Source organism: Podarcis cretensis (assembly GCF_951804945.1).
Source record: "Podarcis cretensis genome assembly, chromosome: 18".
NCBI lineage: Eukaryota > Metazoa > Chordata > Lepidosauria > Squamata > Lacertidae > Podarcis > Podarcis cretensis.
In genome coordinates this window covers 6,491,502-6,514,018 of record NC_137188.1, presented here as the reverse complement: position 1 = coordinate 6,514,018, position 22,517 = coordinate 6,491,502, and the positions used below count along the sequence as shown (strand labels likewise).

The following is a 22,517-nucleotide window of genomic DNA, read 5'->3' as shown; positions in this document are numbered from 1 at the left end:
TGAGAGACTTCAGAGAAGTGTGACTGGCCCAAGGGCACCCAGCAGGTGCAGGTGGAGGAGCAGGGAATCGAACCCTGTTCACCAGATTACGAGTCCACCGCTCTTAACCACTACACCACACTGGCTCTAATAATAATAAATAAATGTGGCCCTTTGCAAACGGAGCATACCCTCCTAAAAAGACCACAAAACCCTCTCTCCGCCTGCTTCTTCTACTGGCTCCCTCGCCTGGCTTGAGAGGGCGGCCGCGGCGATGGCTGAGGGGTGGGCCGCCCCGACGGCGGAGCGAGGTGGGTGTTGAGAGCCTCTGGGTGGGCATGGTGAGGCTGCGGTTGGGGAGCGAGGTGGTCTGAGCAGTGGATGGGAGAATGGAGCATTTGGGGGTGAGGGTGCCCCGGCTGGCGGGTGACGGGGTGCCCCTGATGGACGGGATGGTACCCGTGGCGGGCATGGGCCTGATGCGAAGCTTGCTGGCCAGGGATGATGTACTCAGCGCAGCAGCACTCGTTGAACTTCCTCCAGGCTCTGGCCCTGAGGTTGAGTTTCCGCGAGAGCTTGAGCGACAGGGTGGTCTCGTTCTCATGGGACTTCAGCTTGGCGTAGTAGTCGGAGAACTTGTTGTAGAGGATGGAGATGGGCATCCCGTTCAAGATGATGCCAAAGGAGATGCAGCCAAAGGCCACCATGCGCCCCAGAAATGTGTCCGGAACGGTGTCCCCATAGCCCACCGTAGAGAGGCTGACCTAGAGAGGAGGAAGAGAATGACACAGAACCGAAACAGGATTGGGCCTCGTTTGCAAGCAGTGAAGATGCCTGCCTGCCTTCTGGCTCATCGAGAGCATGCCAGAAAAGTCCCCAGATTTCTGCACTGCGAGATGGTACCCTTGGGGACGCAGGTGGTGCTGTCGGTTAAACCACAGCGCCTAGGACTTGCCAATCAGAAGGTCGGCGGTTCGAATCCCCGCAATGACGGGGTGAGCTCCCGTTGCTCGGTCCCTGCTCCTGCCAACCTAGCAGTTCGAAAGCACGTCAAAGTGCAAGTAGATAAATAGGTACCGCTCCGGCGGGAAGGTAAATGGTGTTTCCATGCGCTACTCTGGTTTGCCAGAAGCGGCTTAGTCCTGCTGGCCACAGGACCCAGAAGCTGTACGCCAGCTCCCTCGGCCAGTAAAGCGAGATGAGCGCCCCAACCCCAGAGTCGTTCGCGACTGGACCTAATGGTCAGGGGTCCCTTTACCTTTACCCTTGGGGATCCGTTCCAAGCCTGCAATTCTATGAGACAATGCACCCTAATCAGCTTGGCTTGTTCCCTGCCATCTCGTGCCCTAAGCACCCAGTGAGCTAAGCCTTTTTATGCCCACACCACTAGATAAAGGTAAAGGACCCCTGGGGTTGTGGCGCCCATCTGGCTTTCAGGCCAAGGGAGCCAGCAATTGTCCACAGATAGCTGTCCGGGTCATGTGGCTGGCATGACTAAACCGCTTCTGGCACAACGGGACACTGTGATGGAAACCAGAGCGCACAGAAACGCCATTTATCTTCCCGCCGCGCAGTGGTACCTATTTATCTACTTGCACTGGTGTGCTTTCGAACTGCTAGGTTGGCAGAAGCTGGGACAGAGCAATGGGAGCTCACCCTGTTTGTGGAGTCAAACTGCTGATCTTCTGATTGGCAAGCCCAACAGGCTCAGTGGTTTAGACCACAGCGCCACCTGCATCCCTAGCCATTTTTTGCTCAGCATTCCTTAAGCACCAAGCAGATCGCTGTGGTCTGCAGGAGGCAGGGGCATAGCATGCATTGCCCGTGCCCGGGGCAAGGCTGGGTGGGCTAATGGTCCGATTCCACACGATTAAATCAGGAGCAGGGGGAGCTGTGACGGGTGGGCAAGAGCTACTCATCCATCACCTGACTGACCCATGTCCAAGGTGACCCACAGGCTTAGGGTGTCAGGGACTGGTAGGATGCAGAGGAATGCTGGGAGGAACCAGCTGGGACCCAGCAAGGGAAGAAGTTTCAGAGCCCGGGGAGTGGGGGTAAGACAGCAATGCGTGGTCACAGAAGACTGTGAGAAGCTTTGGAAGCTGAAGGGGCAACAGGGCTTAGTGAGCTGGAAGAGTCTGTGACAGAGATAAGTGCAAAATCAGAGGCAGAAGCTGAAGCAGGGGAGGAGGGAGGCCAAGAAGTAGAGATGAGTCAACCTGGTGAAAAGACACAGGTCTCTCTCCCTCCTCCTTTGTGTCCCAGAACCAGCAGAGGGATGAAGTGAGAGGAGCAAAGACAGGTACGCAGGCACAGTCTCTGATTGCTTGGGGGGGGGAAACCCTGGAGAGGAGGAGACTGATGGCTGGGGGGGGGGGGGAGGCGGGGACCTTTAGCCTCTCCTTTAAATCAGAAGCAGTGAAGGTCCTGTGTGAGTTCCTGGAGGCGGTTGGAGGATGGATGGCGGCTAATAGATTGAGGTTGAATCCTGACAAGACAGAAGTACTATTTTTGGGGGACAGGGGGCGGGCAGGTGTGGGGGATTCCCTGGTCCTGAATGGGGTAACTGTGCCCCTGAAGGACCAGGTGCGCAGCCTGGGAATCATTTTGTCCATGGAGGCGCAGGTTAATTCTGTGTCCAGGGCGGCTGTCTACCAGCTCCATCTGGTACACAGGCTAAGACCCTACCTGCCTGTGGACTGTCTTGCCAGAGTGGCGCATACTCTAGTTATCTCCCGCTTGGACTACTGCAATGCGCTCTACATGGGGCTATCTTTGAAGCAGCACCCAGCAGGGTTAGACCCCGTTTCCCCCATCAGCTGACGCCACCCAGTGATTGGCAGCGGGGCGTAGTTTGGGGGAAACGGCCAAATCGGAACCCCCCGCAAAAATGGAGGTTCCCCCACCCGTGGAGCGGGTAACCAGAGGCACTGTACTCACCGCTGCCCACCACCAGGCGCTGGGAATGCTGGTGAAATTGGTGCCGGGGACGTCATGCTCCACGGAGTGCATCAGCGCCGAGAAGGTGAAGACGCCCATGGCGATAAAGAGGAGGAGGCAGCAGACCTGCTGGTAGCACTGGCGGATGGTGAAGCCGAAAGCCCGCAGGCCCGTGGAGTGGCGCGCCAGCTTGAGAATGCGGAAGATGCGCATGAGCTTAATGAGCTTGAGGACCTTCCCCAGCTTCCCGACGCTGCGCATCTTGTGCAACTCCTCGTGGTATTCCGTGTCTCCCTCGCCCAGGTTCTCGAAGAGGAGCTGGATGTAGAAAGGGAGGATGGAGACCAGGTCGATGGCGCTGAAGGCCGCCCGCAGGAACTGCTGGCAAGAGGAGGCGGAGATGAGTCTCATCAGGTACTCGAGGGTGAAGAAGATGGCGCAGACGGTCTCCACGCGCTCCATGCACTTCTTGCTGGTCTTGTGTTGCATCTCCTCCACCGTGCTGAGCGTCATACCCACGATGGAGACCAGCACGCAGACGCTGGACATGATGGCGATGATCTTGGCAGGGATGGAGGAGAACGGGTTCTCCACCAGGTTCCAGATGGCCTTCCGGAACGTGCCCAGGAACATGCCCTCAAAGTTCACCTCGCTCTCCAGCGGCTCCAGCTCCGCTTCCAGCTCCCGTTGGACCTTCAGGTATTCGGCCATCTCATCCTGCTTCTCCTCAAAGAGAATACGGCAGCACCTTTGGGCGTACTTCATGTGGACGCCCCAATACTCGATTTCCTCCACAAAGTTGGCCGGGCAGAGTTCCTGCATGATCCACATGACGCCACTGCGGTAGAAGTGGAAGACGTAGTGGAAGATGAGGGGGTCTCGGTCGAAGAAGTATTCGTTCCTCGGGACCGAGTAGTCGTCACAGAGCTGCAGCTTCTTCATGGGGTCGGTGGCGACGGCCAGCTGGCCGATCCTGGTGACGGGGTACCTGGCGGCCACTTTGCACGCGATCTGGAAGCATTTCCCGCCGACGTTGAGGTTCAGGAAGTAGCGGTTCCTCCGGGGAGGGATGCTCTGGCGTTCCTGGGCCCTGTCTGCTACGTTGTGCATCGACCCCCATTGCTTGACCAGCCTCTCCTGAGCGAAGGGGATGTAGACTTCCTCCTCTTCGGGAGTCAGGCAGCATTTCTTGTAGTCGCCGATTTTCAAGTTGGCCGAAAGGCTGGATCGCCTGTTTATGGGCTTCCTCATGGCTGTCGAGTGGTGCTTACAGATTGCGGTCTCCAGGCTGCTAGGAGAAGCCCAATTCCGGGGCTCCCTGGTCCTGCTCCCATTCAATGAGTGCTTGGGTCAAACGCCTCCTATCAGCTACTGTGTGTGCACAGTCTGGCTTAACCCCCTGAGCCTTCTCCAACCCCCCAGCTGCTTCTGCGACAGAGACGCTGGGTGTATCTGGAAGAAGCTATGCCCAAGCTTCTTAAAACGTTAATAAGCTTATGGGGTTAACCTTTCAAGTTAAGAAGCTATTTTTGGAAGCCGGGTCTTCCTTTGATTTATCAGACGTTCCCATCTCCCACGATGGGCACTCTATCCTTTAAGTGCTTTTGATCCTTGAAAAAACTTCCAGTACATAAAACCTGCCCCCCAACCTGTTGGACTTTAATGCCAGGTGTGGAGAACCTCTTGCTCTCTGCAAACTTTTTCAGCAGGGGGCCTGTCCACTGTCCCTCAGACCTTGTGCGGGGCCAGACTATATTTTGAAAAAAATAAATGAATGAATTCCTATGCCCCACAAATAACCCAGAGATGCATTTTAAATAAAAGCACATATTCTGCTCGTGTAAAAACACCAGGCAGGCGCCACAAATAACCCAGAGATGCATTTTAAATAAAAGGACACGTTCTACTCACGTAAAAACACGCGGATTCCCGGACCGTCCACAGGCTGGATTTAGAAGGTGATTGGGCTGGATCCGGCCCCCGGGCCTTGGTTTTTCTACCCATGCTCTAGATCAGCCTTTCTCAACCTGTGGGTCCCCAGATGTTGTTGAACTATGACTCCCCTCACCCCTAGCTAGCAAGGCCAGAGCTCAAAGATGATGGGAGTTGTAGTCCAACAACATCTTGGGGACCCACAGGTTGAGAACCGCTGCTCTAGAGGCAACTTATCCCTGGCCATCCGCCATGCTAGCTGGAGCTCACGGGAGTTGTATTTCAACAGCACAGAGGCTTCTGCTGCCTGCCATCAATCAATCAATCAATCAATCAATCAATCAATCAATCAATCAATACAGGAAGGGGCAGCAGTATGACAGCTCTCAGGTTTCAGGGTTCTGCCCAAGCAGTCACAATAGTTATGTGTGCGTGAACCAGCCCAAGCCACAAAAACTTTGGAGACCCTGATGTAAAATACGCAGGGATTTATGGTATGCAAAATGAACCACGGAACGAGAAGAAGGGAATAATAATAATAAATTATTATTATTATTATTATTATTATTATTAATTTATACCCCACCCATCTGGCTGAGTTTCCCCAGCCACTCTAGGCGGCTCCCAATCAAATGTTAACAACTGTACAGCATTAAATATTAAAAACTTCCCTGAACAGGGCTGCCTTCAGATGTCTTTTAAAGATAGGATAGCTGCTTATTTCCTTCACATCTGAAGGGCGGGTGCCACTACCGAGAAGGCCCTCTGCCTGGTTCCCTGTAACCTCACTTCTCGCAATGAGAGAACCGCCAGAAGGCCCTCAGCGCTGGATCTCAGTGTCCGGGCAGAATGATGGGGGTGGAGACGCTCTTTCAGGTATACTGGGCCGAGGCAGTTTACGGCTTTCAAGGTCAGCACCAACACTTTGAATTGTGCTCGGAAACGTACTGGGAGCCAATGCAGATCTCTCAGGACCAGTGTTATGTGGTCCCGGCGGCCACTCTCAGTCCCCAGTCTGGTTGCCGCATTCTGGATCAATTGCAGTTTCTGGGTCACCTTCAAAGGTAGCCCCACGTAGAGCGCATTGCAGTAGTCCAAGCGGGAGATAACCAGAGCATGCGCCACTCTGGCCAGACAGTCTGCGGGCAGATAGGGTCACATGGAGCTGGTAGACAGCTGCCCTGGACACAGAATTAACCTGCGCCTCCATGGACAGCTGTGAGTCCAAAATGACACCCAGGCTGCGCACCTGGTCCTTCAGGGGCACAGTTACCCCATTCAGGACCAGGGAATCCCCCACCCCCTGTCCCCCCAAAACAGTACTTCTGTCTTGTCAGGATTCATCTCAATCTGTTAGCCGCCATCCATCCTACAACCGCCTCCAGGCCTCACAGGGAAGTCATTGATTAATGTCTAAATGAATATTTTGATATGAATTATATCATCATATATGAGGTGAAGCTTAGAGGCTGGTCGAGGGGTTCCTGTTGCACTGCAGCAACAATCCATCCCTCATCTGTCTTAGTCTGCTCCCTCTTTTCAAGCAAAACTCCTCCCCTCATCATAGAAATAAGGGAAGAATTGCACGCTGAGGGGAAAGGTGTTTTGCATTATTTCCAAAATTACGCAGCAATCCCTCCCCCCACGCAATTCGGTCCTCACCTTATTATCATCAGACCCACATTTAAACAACAACTTTAAATTGCAGGGATTTAGTTTAGTTTTTGTAACCGTCAGCCCAATTAACGATAGCCCGATACTGGAAATCCTCACTGAAATCTGATTAAATAATATCTGGAATGTGGCATTCTCTCGGAACGCCTTAGTCGCCGCAGAAGGAACATCAGGGAGGGACACTTTTTTGGAGACTTGGTTTCCTTTCTTTTCCTTTATAAATGAGACGGAAGATAACTTGGATTCCACCTTCACAACACAAGAATCTCTGTGGATAGATCCCAGTCTCTCTTCTTCCTTCTTCTTCCCAGAACACCCTGCTAAAAACTCTGTTTTCCTGTCACCTTACACCCAGTTGGGACGCAGGTGGCGCTGTGGGTTAAAGCCTCAGCGCCTAGGACTTGCCGATCGAAAGGTCGGCGATTCAAATCCCTGCGGCGGGGTGCGCTCCCGCTGCTTGGTCCCAGCGCCTGCCAACCTAGCAGTTCAAAAGCACCTCCGGGTGCAAGTAGATAAATAGGGACCGCTTACCAGCGGGAAGGTAAACGGCGTTTCCGTGTGCGGCTCTGGCTCGCCAGAGCAGCGATGTCACGCTGGCCACGTGACCCGGAAGTGTCTCCGGACAGCGCTGGCCCCTGGCCTCTTAAGTGAGATGGGCGCACAACCCCAGAGTCTGTCAAGACTGGCCCGTACGGGCAGGGGTACCTTTACCTTTACCTTTACCTACACCCAGTTACCCTGACAGTGCCAGCACGTAGCCTGGCTAGAAGTTTGACCAAAACATCCTCAAAATGGATATTGTAGAATTGGAAAACACTGAGCAACATGATATTATATCTTTGTTTTGCTAAGTTGTTATGAAATTGTTAATGTTTTGCTCTGTTTTACGCAAAAAATAATAATATTGTCATTTCTTTGTTCTAAGCCATTTTGGGCATGATTTATTTGTGAGAAAGCAGCATACAATTAAACCGAATGATTGGGGGGGGGGAAGAATCTCTGTGGAGAGACTACCAGAAATAATAAATAATAATAATAATAATAATAATAATAATAATAATAATAATAATAATAATAATTTATTATTTATACCCCGCCCATCTGGCTGAGTTTCCCCAGCCACTGTATTCCTTGTGTACTTAATAATAAATCCCTGGGCAAGTTACTGCAGTTATACGTAGTTTAGCTCTTGTATTAAAGTGGAAAAAAAAAATGTATTGGCAAGGTGGGGAGAGAGAAATAAGAGAATAAAAGCCAAAACTCCCAAGTTATTTTTTCTCCAAAAAGTTTTGTTTTAATCTTTTACAAGTTTCCAGAGTTGATTCTGTGTCAAACGCTTAAGCAACGGAGTTGTTCCAGCTGGACATTTTAGAAGATCGTTTTGGGACATTTTAGGACAACCTATGGGGTTTTATCCCCAACAGCAAACTGGGCTCCCCCCTCTTTGGCCTGATTCTCACAAGAGACGGATGCAGCTATGGAGATTTGTGCAAGGGAAAACACTGTGCTTGCACGAGGCAAGGTGACTGGGATGATTAAAAAAACCGTTTTTGCCACACAAGGATGCTTGCTACGGGCAAAACTAGCATGGCAAAGGAATGTGCCATGGCGATTTTCTTCTGTTGCTTTTCACCACAATTGGTGGGAAAAGAGAAGCAGAGTGTACTGGGGGAAATGTAGGGAAAGGTTTTAGCCAAACGGCAAATTGCCCAGTATAGAGGAAAAACAACCTAAAACGGCAATTCAAATACACATTTGATGCAGTTTCCACCAAAGCCTACTGGATAATAATGCTGTTTTTATTAATGCGTGCCCCACATTTTCCAGTACCCTTTTGAGCCACTGTTCATAGCTGCAGTGGCTAAACTCAGCAGCTCTTTGCCATGGAAGATCAAGGAGCCAGAGAGCAGAAATAAATACGTTTTGAGATGACGAGGACCAGCGACAGGGAGGTCTCCCTTGAGAAAGCGATTGACCTTCTAACTCGGATGTGCACCTGAAGTTCTCGACTGAAGGCACCTGTTGAAAGGTGGCGGGAGCAGCAAGAGCAGCAACTAAAAGGTTGGCCGTTCTTCTCAGAGGATGTGTTGAATCAGACGCCACGCTTCTGAAGGCAGGCCAGCTCTGGAGATCATAAATGAAATTATTGGTAAGAGTCGGAATCCATGAAACACCAATCAATTGAGGGGAAATCTATCGTATTTTTTGCTCTATAGGACACACTTTCCCCCCTCCGAAAATGAAGGGGAAATGTGTGTGCGTCCTATGGAGTGAATGCAGGCTTTCACTGACCCCTCTCGCTCTCCAGGCTTCAGGCAGCTATCCGCAAGCCTTCGGAGCAGGAGTTCCCGCTGAGCTACGAAGGCTTGCGGATAGCAGCCTGTTCTGGGGGCTGGGGTCGGGAGAAGATCAGGCTTCCCCAGTCCCCAGCCCCGCAAGTCCCGGGAGCGACGGCGAGGTTGTGTGCAATCTCACTGCCGCTCCTGGACCTGTTTGGGGGGCTTTCCCCGGCCCAGCCCCGTGGCTATAAACAAAGCCGTGCGCAGCTTCTCCCAGCTGAAGAGGTTGTGCATGGCTAAAGAGGAAGCCAAGACAGCCAGCGGGATGGAAGAGTTGGAAGGCGCCACAAGGAATGCAAAAATCTGTTGCCTAACGTGGACTCAAACCTACAATCTGAGATTAAGAGTCTCATGCTCTACTGGCTGAGCTGGGAAGAGGGTTCTAGGAAGAAGCAGGTTTAATAAGGGCACTGGCCTGCAGGTGAAGATGGGGGGGGGGGGGAAATGAGTCAAATGCGTAACTCAGGTGTACCTCGAAGGAAGGAGTCTCTCAAGGCTGCTGTTTTGCAATCAGCTGCTCTGAACCATGATCCCACTTGAAGCTTGCCAGATGTCTCGCTTTCGCACGGCTCCAGGTAGAGGCAAAAACAGCAGCCACCACAACAGCCAGGAACGCTACGGAATGAAGGAGAGAGGGGGATAATAATAATAATTTATTATTTATACCCCACCCATCTGGGCGGCTTCCAATGGAATATTGAAATACAATAACCTATTAAACATTAAAAGCTTCCCTAAACAGGGCTGCCTTCAGACGTCTTCTAAAAATCTGGTAGTTGTTTTTCTCTTTGACATCTGGTGGGAGGGCGTTCCACAGGGCGGGTGCCACCACTGAGAAGGCCCTCTGCCTGGTTCCCTGTAACTTGGCTTCTCGTAGCGAGGGAACTGCCAGAAGGCCCTCAGCGCTGGACCTCAGCGTCCGGGCAGAACGATGGGGGTGGAGACGCTCCTTCAGGTATACTGGACCAAGGCCGTTTAGGGCTTTAAAGGTCAGCACCAACGATTTGAATTGTGCTCGGAAACGTGCTGGGAGCTTCAGCGCCAGGTGCAACTGCAGCAGTGGCCAACGACAGCTTTCCCCGGGTGGACCAACTGTCTCCCACCCCACCCCAGTTTTCTGTGTGTGGATGTGCACGGCATCAGTAAGGATGGGGCAAAGGAACCAGGTGTACCCCACTCCCTTTAACAGCTCCCCCCCCCACCAGAAAGGCAGCTGCATCACCATGGCCACGGTTTGGCTTGCTGTGCAGGAAAGATCATTGCGAATAAAATATTCAAATGGCTGTTCTCCCTGCCTGAAACAGGACACATGGTTTCCGCTCTGTGGGTGTGCATGCGGTACGTTTGCAAACGAGTGTCTGCATATGCAGGGTGCCAGCGATTTGGCCCCGAGAGGATTAGTCAATGATGGAGATGACAGAATATTTAGAATTAGCCAAATTGACAGATCTAATAAGAGAAAAACCAAAAAGCAAAGTGAAAAAGGAATGAGAGTGTCAAGCCAAGGTTCGAGGACAGAAATCTGGCTGAGTCTGGAATAACCTTGTGAAGTGAAAGGATAAGAAAGAGGGATTTATATCTGGATGCTAGGATAGAGATGATAAGGAAAACAGGAAGACACAATGAGAGGTAAAGGAGGTGCTGTGGGATTGGTGGAAATCAATGTTTGTTTTTCTTTTCAGTGTTTATCTTATTAACTTGTAAGATATGGATTATTATTATTTTTTGAATGTCGGTTTTTGTGTTTTGTTATTTTTTGTGTTGTTGTTATGTGGAAAATACTAATAAAATTTATAATTAAAAAATAATAATAATAAAAAATAAAATAAAAATGATGGAGATGACACCCACCCCGCCAAGTCAAAAATGGTTAGCCACCTTTGGGACAGAGCGGGCTGGGAAACCTACCGTATTTTTTCGTGTATAGGACTAGGTTTTTTTAACCAAAAAGTTAGGTTAAAAATAGGGGCTTGTTTTATACACGAGAAGCGCTGAGGGGTGTTTTCTTAATTTGGAGTCCCCCCAAAATAGGAGGGAGTCTTATACATGGGGGCGTCTTATACACGGAAAAATACGGTATTTGGCTCTGCAGGCCAAATATTGATCAGGATTGGTGAAAGTTGACAGGAGGGTGGGGCTGACGCTGCAGAGGTTCAATCCTGTTATTGGCTGCAGACAACAACCTGCAGGTGCGAGACTGGAATACGTGGTTTGGGGGAAATGGCCTGGTGGGCCACATCCGGCCGGCTTAGGTTTCAATAAGAAATGGCTCACTATTAAACACCAAGCAGATAGAAGAATGCTTTTGCCATTACGACTCACCGACGATGGAAAGAACCACCAAATCCGCAGGCATCGCATTTCCAGGGACAGGCACGCCATCTTAGAAAGGCAGGCAAGAAGGGGAAGAGGAAAAACACACCATATGCAGGTTAATTTTAAAAAAATAAGATTGAGTCTCATGTTGCAAGATGGGGTTTAAACGTGGGTTTCGAGACCCCAAAGAGGACCCTCCAACTTCTAAGCTTCTAATACAGTGGTACCTATTTATCTACTTGCACTTTGGCGTGCTTTTGAACTGCTAGGTTGGCAGGAGCAGGGACCGAGCAACGGGAGCTCACCCTGTTGCGGGATTTGAACCACCGACCTTCTGATCGGCAAGTCCTAGGCTCTGTGGTTTAACCCACAGTGCCACCCGCGTCCCCTTAACTATCTACCTGTTATGAAATAATAAATAATTTTGATCAAGCTAGAAAAACAATATATATATACATCTAGGTATTACCGAAATGTATACCTACCGTTTCACAAAAGGACTTTCAACTTTGTGCGCTCACTTACCAAAGATGCGCTGCGCCAGTGGTGGCGCTTGTCATTCACAACAGCGCCGTGCACGCAAAATTAACTCTTACATCAAAATATTATGTTACATATTGTAACTGCTATGCTATGCTTCATGTGGCAGTGGACACAGCGGCCCCTTTGACACATCTGATTTTCTCCTAAGTAGGTGCTAAACAATATTTATAAGTTTAAGTGTAATGATGTTGTATACTTAAGTATAAGTGTACAGTGGTACCTCGGGTTACATACGCTTCAGGTTACAGACTCCGCTAACCCAGAAATATTACCTCAGGTTAAGAACTTTGCTTCAGGATAAGAGCAGAAATCATGCTCCGGTGGCGCAGCGGCAGCAGGAGGCCCCATTAGCTAAAGTGGTGCTTCAGGTTAAGAACAGTTTCAGGTTAAGTGCGGACCTCCGGAATGAATTAAGTACTTAACCCGAGGTACCACTGTACAGTGGTGCCCCGCAAGACGAATGTCTCGCAAGATGGAAAACTCGCTAGACGAAAGAGTTTTCCGTTTTGGAGGTGCTTCGCAAAACGAATTTCCTATGGGCTTGCTTCGCAAGACGAAAATGTCTTGCGAGGTCCTGCAGGTTTTTTTCTCTTTTTTCCCCCTTTTTTCTAAACCGCTAAGCCGCTTATCTGCTAAGCCGCTAATAGCCGCTAATAGCGCTAATCCGCTAATCCGTCAATGGGCTTGCTTCGCAAGACGAAGAAACCGCTAGACGAAGAGAATCGCGGAACGGATTCTTTTCGTCTCGCGAGGCACCACTGTATTGTAAATAAATGAGCAAATAAAAAAGTTTGATTCTTCTTTCGTAAACAAGAGATAAGGCGTTAAGCGTTGTGTCTGACATAAACATAATAAAAGTTAATTTGGGGGCTAAACTAAAATTGGGGGCGCTGGGTGGATCTTTGCATCACGGCGGCGCATATGCTAAAGACAGCGCTGCCCACGCCCCTTTCCTTGAAACTCCAGGGAGAATTGTACCAGCAAAGAAGGTGTGGCGGTCATTCCCTTTTGGCAGAGGCAAGGCAGGGAGATAAATGGAAAGGGCTCCCGGGCAGCACAGGAGCACCACCACAGACAATAAAAGGTCTCATCAAAACTTGGCAGCGACAGCAGCAACAGCAATACCAGCATATTGCACCCAACACAAGCTGCAGTTTTATAGCACCTGTAAAACAAGGCTAAGCAGGGTCTGCAAGAGCATTTTGCAGCGTGGAGCGATTCGGGTTCAGGGTGCCGGCCAGCCACAACTTCTTCCAGGAGATTCCACTCCATTTCAAGCTTCGAAAAAAGCTGGTTTTGCATTGAAATCCATTTTCATATTTTAACTGTTTTAATGGGACGCGGGTGGCACGGTGGGTTAAACCACAGAGCCTAGGACTTGCCAATCAGAAGATCGGCGGTTCGAATCCCCACAATGACAGTGTGAGCTCCTGTTGCTCGGTCCCTGCTCCTGCCACATCAAAGTGCAAGTAGATAAATAGGTACCACTCCGGCGGGAAGGTAAGTGGTGTTTCCATGCACTGCTCTGGTTCGCCAGAAGCGGCTTAGTCCTTCTGGCCACATGACCCAGAAGCTGTACGCCGGCTCCCTCGGCCAATAAAGCAAGATGAGCGTTGCAATCCCAGAGTCGGCCACGACTGGACCTAATGGTCAGGGGTCCCTTTTTATGCTTTAATGCATTGCACCTTTTCCTTGGTTTTATGGTTCTATTTCTCTGCAAACCACTTTGCGGTTTATGGTTACAATCAAGCAGCGTACAGATTTTGTGAAATAAATAACACGCATAAATAAATTTCTGTGCAGGTGGGGAATAAAAGCCCTAGGAATCAAAAAGAAGTTGATGACACGTAGTGATAATAATCATTAGGAACTGTGAGCCTCAGAAATTCAGTGCATGGTCATGTACAGAGTGCACTGCCCTCACCAAACTTTACATTTAATAAGATGACTCCACAACACAATGGCGCTTCTTATTTAGGACACTTTTATGGTGCCAATACTAATATACAGTGGTAGCTTGGTACTCGAACGGCTTGGCTCCTGAACAAATCGGCTCCCGAACGCCGCAAACCCGGAAGTGAGTGTTCCAGTTTCCAAACGTTTTTTGGAAGCTGAACATCCGACACAGCTTCCGATTAAGAGCAGGAAGCTCCTGCAACCAATCAGAAGCCGCGCCTTGGTTTTCAAACGGTTTCAGGAGTTGAACGGACTCCTGGAACGGATTAAGTTCGAGAACCAAGGTACCACTGTACAGTGATATTTCCCCTACATTCCAAATACAGTAATTTGGGGTGGTGTTGGGGGAGTCAAGGACAACTTTCTATTTAAAAAACCCTTTTAACGTGAAGCAAGCAGAGGCAAAGGGGAGGAAGCAAAAGTATTCTGGGTCAGCTAAAGGAGGGGGTTACGGTAGAGATGGTTGCCAGGATACCTGTTTGCCCCCTAAAGCAGTCTGATGCACAACTTACCTGTCTGAGTGGCTGGTGGCGTTACCGAAACCGTTGGGAAGTCCAGAAGGCAGCCTCGTTCATCCCTCTCGTCCGGACAATCAGAATGGCCGTCACACACAAACGCCAGGGGGAAACACTCTGCCCCCGGTTCGCACTGAAACTCATCCTTCGGGCAGGCTGGCGAAGTCGTGTCTACCCGATGCCCGCAGGCGTCTAAGGATTCGTCGGAATTGTCTGGGCAATCGACGTGGCCGTCACAGATCCTCTCCAAGGGCAGGCAAGGGCCATCGCTGCCGCACCGCCTCCCGCGGGGTCCGCACGAGACGTTGGCGGCTCGACAGCCTCTCTCGTCGCTGCCGTCACTGCAGTCCCGCTTCTCGTCGCACCGCTGGCACAGCGGAACCTGCCCGCCGTCCTCGCACCAGAAACTCCCGAGGGTGCAAAGGAAACGTTCTGAATTGTGAAGGGAGAGACACACAAACAAACAAACACACAAGAGAGTCATTTGGGAGACCCAAAAGGATGGTCAAGAACATCGGAGCAACTCCAGCAGCTCAGCTATGAAAGAGGCAGGATTTAAAAAGGTAAAGGTCCATTAGGTCCAGTCGTGACCGACTCTGGGGTTGCGGCACTCATCTCGCTTTATTGGCCAAGGGAGCTGGCGTACAGCTTCCGGGTCATGTGGCCAGCAGGACTAAGCCGCTTCTGGCGAACCAGAGCAGTGCACGGAAACGCCGTTTACCTTCCTGCCGGAGCAGTACCCATTTATCTACTTGCACTTTGACGTGCTTTCGAACTGCTAGGTTGGCAGGAGCTGGGACTGAGCAATGGGAGCTCACCCTGTCGCGGGGATTCGAACTGCTGACCTTCTGATCGGCAAGCCCTAGGCTCTGTGGTTTAACCCACAGCACCACCCGCGTCCTTTAGGCAGGATTTACAAACACTCAAAAGCCTGCTTGAGATCACTTTATTTTTCTCAGCGCCTGCTAAGAACGTCCTTGTTTAGTTCAGCCGCTTAGAAAAGCTGGTGTGCATTTCAATCTGCTTCAGCTTTTTAAACTTCTTGTTATGTTTTAATATATTGTAAATCCTTTCCGTAACTGGACTGAGCTGGACCATAAAGAAGGCTGATCGCCGAAGAATTGATGCTTTTGAATTCTGGTGCTGGAGGAGACTCTTGAGAGTCCCATGGACTGCAAGAAGATCAAACCTCTCCATTCTGAAGGAAATCAGCCCTGAGTGCTCCCTGGAAGGACAGATCCTGGAGCTGAGGCTCCAAGACTTTGGCCACCTCATGAGAAGAGAAGACTCCCTGGAAAAGACCCTGATGTTGGGAAAGATGGAGGGCACAAGGAGAAGGGGACGACGGAGGACGAGATGGTGGGACAGTGTTCTTGAAGCTTTCAGCATGAGTTTGACCAAACTGCGGGAGGCAGTGGAAGACAGGAGGGCCTGGCGTGCTCTGGTCCAGGGGGTCACGAAGAGGCGGACACGACTAAACGACTCAACAACAACAACAACAAAATCCTTCCCGATCTTACATTTTTTGCAGTCCTTTAAAAAAAAACCCTATCAAGTGGCGTGAAAATTTTTGTGAATTAAATGAATAAATAAATGGGTAACACCAAGGTAATTTGAGGCGATTTACGACATATAAATGAACGTGCCTTGAAGCCGGCATAAAAGTGGGGGAAACACCCACACAAAGAAAAATAAAAAAGTAAAGGATGGCAATATTTCACCAAATCGAGGCGACAGATACCCAAAGGCCTGGTAAAAAAGAAATGTTTTGGCTTAAAGCCTCACTGGGGAGAGCGTTCCACAAATGGGGAGCCACCACTGAAAAGGCCCTGGGTCATGATAAAATAAAAGCACATAGAGGCTTTACTAATCATTTGGTGAGAAAGGCCCTATTCGAAGTTTGGGAAAGAAATAAAACAATAGTAACAGCCAAAGCACTCTGGTGACTATCGCCTATAGAGTCATCAACCATGCACAGAAATAATATGAAAGACAGTTGGCTAACAAATAGGGAACTCGTAGAACTGTTCTCATGTTGCCACTCTCTGGAACTCCTAATCACAGCTTATTTTTATGGGCGAAGAAAAAATATCACACGTTATTAGAACTGGACAAAAGTTTCAACCACAGTGGGGTGGGGGTGGTTTTTTTTCCTTTCTTTCTGGGTACAATTAGGATTATTTTTTCCCAGTGGCGTAGCGTGAGGGGTGCAGGGGGGGCCGGCCGCACCGGGCGCAACATCTGGGGGTTAGGGTTGGGGGCGCAAATCCATGGGTTACGGGGCGCAAATCCACGGGTTAGGGGGCGCAAATTACTTGCCTTGCCCCGGGTGCTGACAACCCACCCTACGCCACTGTTTTTTTCCAACGCCCATTGTTGGAATTTTCTTATCGAAACAGGATTTTAACAGAGGACTTTGGCTGCACATTTGTTCATAATAGGAGCAGCGGGGGGGGGGGTTTGGTTGAGCATAATAAAGGTTATATATTCAGTATCCCTAGGTGGGATTTTTATTGGAAATGGGTTTGAATAGAGGGCTTTAGCTGCGCAGAAATAAAAATAAGCTCTGAAATATCACAGGAATGAAGAAATAGCAAGGTTGTGGCTTAAGTGCCAAGTAGTTTTTTTTTTTTTTGGCAGGAAAAGAAATATCAGTAAATGATGCCAATGAACAGGGAAGGGTCAGGAGACCTAAAACAAGCAGTGGCCCACCCTTATCTATGTATGAATACACCGGGGGTTGGGATGGGGGTTGTCAGGTGGGCTGTACCCAGTAATCCCCAGTCAGAGTAGATTCCTGCATGGCAGGGGGTTGGACTAGATGTCCCTCGGGGTCCCTTCTAATTATTACAATTTCAGTTAAAATGGACCCGCTCTGAGCAGGTGTAACATAAGACCTAGCCTAAGGAGACGTAAGACCTGGGTTCAAATCTACACTCGGCTCCCCCCCCCCTTTCCCCCATTCTTCCTAACGTCTCAACAAATGAAACCGATTTGTAAAATAAAAATAAAAATGTGTAACGTGGAGAAAAAATACGAGAGAGAGACATTGCACATACCTTTTTAAATACATTTAAAAAAAAAAAAAATCCACACTTGGCCATGAAACTTGCTGAGTGACCTTGAGCCAAGTCACTCTTGCTAAGCCTAATCAGTCGTGCCAAAGAGCGGGGAGAAGAATCGTTTATTCGGCCTTGACCTCTCCCATGAGGGATAATTGCATTCATTAAATTAAAAAGACTGGCTGCAAGTTTGCTCAAACAGCATTTGAAGCACGCAGCTTCAACCCAAAGTCTCCCAGGATCTATAGCACCTCCGAAACGGGTGAACTACAATTCCCAGTACCTCGACAAAGGTGAACTACAGTTCCCAGGGTAATTTTTTTTTTGGGGGGGGGGGGGAAGCCATGTGCTATCAGATGTACGATGTGGATGTGCCCAATTACTGCCTGTATAGCTTGATGGTTAATGCTTAAGGATGCATCTAGCTTCAGTCCTACTATCGCTGAAATTAATGGAAAATATCAGCGTGTGCCTGTTTTCTTTGTCCATGGAGTTTTCTTGGCAGGGATACTGGAGTGGCTTCCCAGTTCCTGCTCCATGTGGATCACATTTGGTCAAAACTCTCCACTATGACCTGTCCATCTTGGGTGCCCTGCTCGGCATAGCTCATAGCTTCTCTGAGTTATTCAAGCCCCTTCGCCACGAAGGATAATATGGTCTGAAGCTCAACATTCAAAAAACCAAGATCATGGCTACTGGGCCCATCACCTCCTGGCAAATAGAAGGGGAAGAAATGAGGGCAGTGAGAGATTTTACTTTCTTGGGCTCCATGATCACAGCAGATGGTGACAGCAGTCACGAAATTAAAAGACGCCTCCTTCTTGGGAGAAAAGCAATGACAAACCTGGACAGCATCTTGAGAAGTAGAGACATCACCTTGCCGACAAAGGTCCGTATAGTTAAAGCTATGGTTTTCCCAGCAGTGATGTATGGAAGTGAGAGCTGGACCATAAAGAAGGCTGATCGCCGAAGAATGGATACTTTTGAATTCTGGTGCTGGAGGAGACTCTTGAGGGTCCCATGGACTGCAAGAAGATCAAACCTCTCCATTCTGAAGGAAATCAGCCCTGAGTGCTCACTGGAAGGACAGATCCTGAAGCTGAGGCTCCAATACTTTGGCCACCTCATGAGAAGAGAAGACTCCCTGGAGAAGACCCTGATGTTGGGAAAGATGGAGGGTGCAAGGGGACGCCAGAGGACGAGATGGTGGGACAGTGTTCTCGAAGCTTTCAGCATGAGTTTGACCAAACTGCGGGAGGCAGTGGAAGACAGGAGTGCCTGGCGTGCTCTGGTCCAGGGGGTCACGAAGAGTCGGACACGACTAAACAACAAATTCAAAAGACTGGCTGGAAGTTTCCTCAGACAAGATTTGAAGCATGCAGCTTCAACCCAGACTCCCAGGATCTATAGCATCTCTGAAACGGGTGAAGTACAATTCCCAGTACCTCAAACTACAGTTCCCAGGGTAATTTTTTTTTGGGGGGAAGCCATGTGCTATAAGATGTACGATGTGGATGTGCCCAATTACTGCCTGTATAGCTTAATGGTTAATGCCTTAGGGATGCATCTAGCTTCAGTTCTACTCTCGCTGAAATTAATGGAAAATACCGGCATGTGACCATTAAGTGCTCCTCTTGGTAGAACTTAAGTTGGCTAGGCCCATGAAGGTGGGAGTTCTGTCCTCCATTCATCCATGAAGCTGATTGGGGCGCATTTGGGCTTTACTAGCTTAAAGTTATTCAAAATGCTTTTGAATTCTGGTGCTGGAGGAGACTCTTGAGAGTCCCATGGACTGCAAGAAGATCAAGCCTATCCATTCTGAAGGAAATCAGCCCTGAGTGCTCACTGGAAGGACAGATCCTGAAGCTGAGGCTCCAAGACTTTGGCCACATCATGAAAAGAGAAGGCTCCCTGGAAAAGACCCAAAGGGGACGCGGGTGGCGCTGTGGGTAAAACCTCAGCGCCTAGGACTTGCCGATCGTATGGTCGGCGGTTCGAATCCCCGCGGCGGGGTGCACTCCCGTCGTTCGGTCCCAGCGCCTGCCAACCTAGCAGTTCGAAAGCATGTTAAAGTGCAAGTAGAAGAATAGGTACCACTCCAGCGGGAAGGTATATGGCGTTTCGATGTGCTGCGCTGGCTCGCCAGAAGCGGCTTAGTCATGCTGGCCACATGACCCGGAAGCTGTACGCCGGCTCCCTCGGCCAATAAAGCAAGATGAGCGCCACAACCCCAGAGTCGGCCACGACTGGACCTAATGGTCAGGGGTTCCTTTACCCTTTACCTAGTAGGCTGATCATAAATCACAGTGGGTGGCGCTGTGGGTAAAACCTCAGCGCCTAGGACTTGCCGATCGCATGGTCGGCGGTTCGAATCCCTGCGGCGGGGTGCGCTCCCGCTGCTCGGTCCCAGCGCCTGCCAACCTAGCAGTTCGAAAGCATGTTAAAGTGCAAGTAGAAGAATAGGTACCACTCCAGCGGGAAGGTAAATGGCGTTTCGATGTGCTGCGCTGGCTCGCCAGAAGCGGCTTAGTCATGCTGGCCACATGACCCGGAAGCTGTATGCCGGCTCCCTCGGCCAATAAAGCAAGATGACCGCCACAACCCCAGAGTCGGCCACAACTGGACCTAGTGGCCAGGGGTTCCTTTACCCTTTACCTAGTAGGCTGATCATAAATCACAGTGGGTGGCGCTGTGGGTAAAACCTCAGCGCCTAGGACTTGCCAATCGCATGGTCGGCGGTTCGAATCCCTGCGGCGGGGTGCGCTCCCGCTGCTCGGTCCCAGCGCCTGCCAACCTAGCAGTTCGAAAGCACCTCCGGGTGCAAGTAGATAAATAGGGACCGCTTACCAGCGGGAAGGTAAACGGCGTTTCCGTGTGCGGCTCTGGCTCGCCAGAGCAGCGATGTCACGCTGGCCACGTGACCCGGAAGTGTCTCCGGACAGCGCTGGCCCCTGGCCTCTTAAGTGAGATGGGCGCACAACCCCAGAGTCTGTCAAGACTGGCCCGTACGGGCAGGGGTACCTTTACCTTTACCTTTAGCTTAATAATAATAATAATAATAATAATAATTTATTTATATCCTGCCCTCCCCAGCCGAAGCCGGGCTCAGGGTGGCTAGTAACAATAAAATAATTAATAATAATAATAATAATAATTTATTTATATCCTGCCCTCCCCAGCCGAAGCCGGGCTCAGGGCGGCTAGTAACAATAAAATTAATAATAATAATAATAATAATAATAATAATAAGTGGCCAACCAGACAGGGTTGTTGTGAGGGGGTGGGAAACAAAAATGGGGCAAAAGCAGAAAAAGTTACCCCACCCATGGAGGTATAAACACATAACACGTGCCCCAAAATCCTAGCATTATAATTCCTGTGTATTAATAACAAACACGCTTTATTCTTGTTTATTTCTCTCCTCAGCCTGAAGGTGCAGGCCCCGTCTCCATGGCAACCCCAACGAGGCCCCGCCCACTTCCCCGCCGCAACCAATAAAAGGGCGGTGTCACAGGGGAGGGGCGGGCTCAAGCGAGCGTCCAATCGCCGCCTTTCCGAGAGCCGAGGAGCGCCTGGCCAATCGGCGCCGGCGGTGGAGGTGGGCGTGACCTGAGTGGAGCCCCCCCCCCACCACCACCACGTGCGCCGGCATTCCAGCCCAGAAAGGGGCTCCTCGCGCATGCGCGGGTGGTGCTCACCTGCGTCTATAGCGGCGGCTGTTAGGAGCAGCGAGAAGAGCAGCGCCCGCTCCATGCCGAGAGTGTCCTCTGCGTCTGCATTGGAGTCCGCCGGGGGGGGGAAAGAAATACCGCGTGGGGAGTGACGTCACCCAGGCGGGTCAGCTCGCCCCGCCTTCTCGCGCATGCGCACGGGGGCGGTGGACCCAGAGGGAGCGGCAAAAACTACATCTCCCGTCAGCCCCTTCGGGCATGGACAATGGCATGGGGAAATGGGAGTTGGCAGTGGAGCCGCTTCCGGGTTCATTGGCACGTGCTGTCGGATATTTATTTATTTGTTTTCGCATTCCATTTATTTTATTTTATTTTATTTTATTTTATTTTATTTTATTTTATTTTATTTTATTTTATTGCATGTATAGATTTGATCGAAATTTATATAAATTTATGATGAATCCCAAGCCGGAATTAAGATTGCCGGAAGAAATATCAACAGCCTCAGATATGCAGATGACACAACTTGGATGGCAGAAAGTGAGGAGGAATTAAAGAACCTTTTATTGAGGGTGAAAGAGGAGAGTGCAAAACATGGTCTGAAGCTCAACATCAAAAAAACGAAGATCATGGCCACTGGGCCCATCACCTCCTGGCAAATAGAAGGGGAAGAAATGGAGGCAGTGAGAGATTTTACTTTCTTGGGCTCCATGATCACTGCAGATGGTGACAGCAGTCACGAAATTAAAAGACGCCTGCTTCTTGGGAGAAGGGCAATGACAGGCCTAGACAGCATCTTGAGAAGTAGAGACATCACCTTGCCAACAAAGGTCCATATAGTTAAAGCTATGGTTTTCCCAGTAGTGATGTATGGAAGTGAGAGCTGGACCATAAAGAAGGCTGATCGCCAAAGAATTGATGCTTTTGAATTCTGGTGCTGGAGGAGACTCTTGAGAGTCCCATGGACTGCAAGAAGATCCAACCTCTCCATTCTGAAGGAAATCAGCCCTGAGTGCTCACTGGAAGGACAGATCCTGAAGCTGAGGCTCCAAGACTTTGGCCACCTCATGAGAAGAGAAGACTCCCTGGAAAAGACCCTGATGCTGGGAAAGATGGAGGGCACAAGGAGAAGGGGGCGACAGAGGACGAGATGGTTGGATAGTGTTTTCGAGGTTACCAGCATGAGTCTGACCAAGCTGCGGGGGGCAGTGGAGGACAGAAGTGCCTGGCGTGCTCTGGTCCAGGGGGTCACAAAGAGGCGGACACGACTAAACGACCAAACAACAAAATAAAAATATATAGAAATATAGAAATAGATTCCCTCCCCCTCTTTCTTTTTCCTTTCTCCTTCTGTCATGAGGCTGCATTTTAATCGTTTAAATGTTGTAGTGTTTTATTTTAATCTTGTTTTTAAGTTGTATTCATTCAACTCGTTTTTATTATTGGTTGTTTGCCGCCCTGAGCCTGACCTTGGCTGGGGAGGGCAGGGTATAAATAAAATTTATTATTATTATTATTATTATTAATTATTTGTTTGTTTTATTTATTTCACTAATTATTGCATTTATAACCGTACTTTTCCTGCAAGGA

General features: G+C 49.8%; 2 protein-coding genes across 3 annotated transcripts; both read right to left on the bottom strand.

The window, feature by feature from the left end:
* Nucleotides 1-106: 106 nt before the first annotated feature.
* Nucleotides 107-4,289, bottom strand: LOC307207024 (potassium voltage-gated channel subfamily V member 2-like). Its single transcript, XM_079960672.1, has 2 exons — nucleotides 2,920-4,289; nucleotides 107-743 (listed from the first exon to the last, which is right to left on the bottom strand). Exons 1-2 carry the CDS (start codon nucleotides 4,168-4,170, stop codon nucleotides 213-215), a joined length of 1,782 nt encoding a protein of 593 aa, XP_079816798.1. The 5' UTR covers nucleotides 4,171-4,289; the 3' UTR covers nucleotides 107-212.
* A 3,504-nt stretch (nucleotides 4,290-7,793) lies between these two features.
* Nucleotides 7,794-21,227, bottom strand: CD320 (CD320 molecule). 2 transcript variants are annotated; one of them, XM_079960982.1, is made up of 5 exons: nucleotides 20,955-21,217; nucleotides 14,192-14,626; nucleotides 11,187-11,246; nucleotides 9,337-9,479; nucleotides 7,794-8,649 (listed from the first exon to the last, which is right to left on the bottom strand). In XM_079960982.1, the coding sequence occupies exons 1-4, from the start codon at nucleotides 21,007-21,009 to the stop codon at nucleotides 9,355-9,357; spliced, it is 675 nt and encodes a 224-aa protein (XP_079817108.1). In that variant the 5' UTR covers nucleotides 21,010-21,217; the 3' UTR covers nucleotides 7,794-8,649; nucleotides 9,337-9,354. The 2 variants fall into 2 exon arrangements, with proteins under 2 accessions (XP_079817108.1, XP_079817109.1); XM_079960983.1 differs by lacking the exon at nucleotides 11,187-11,246 and having other exon boundaries at nucleotides 20,955-21,227.
* Nucleotides 21,228-22,517: the final 1,290 nt, after the last annotated feature.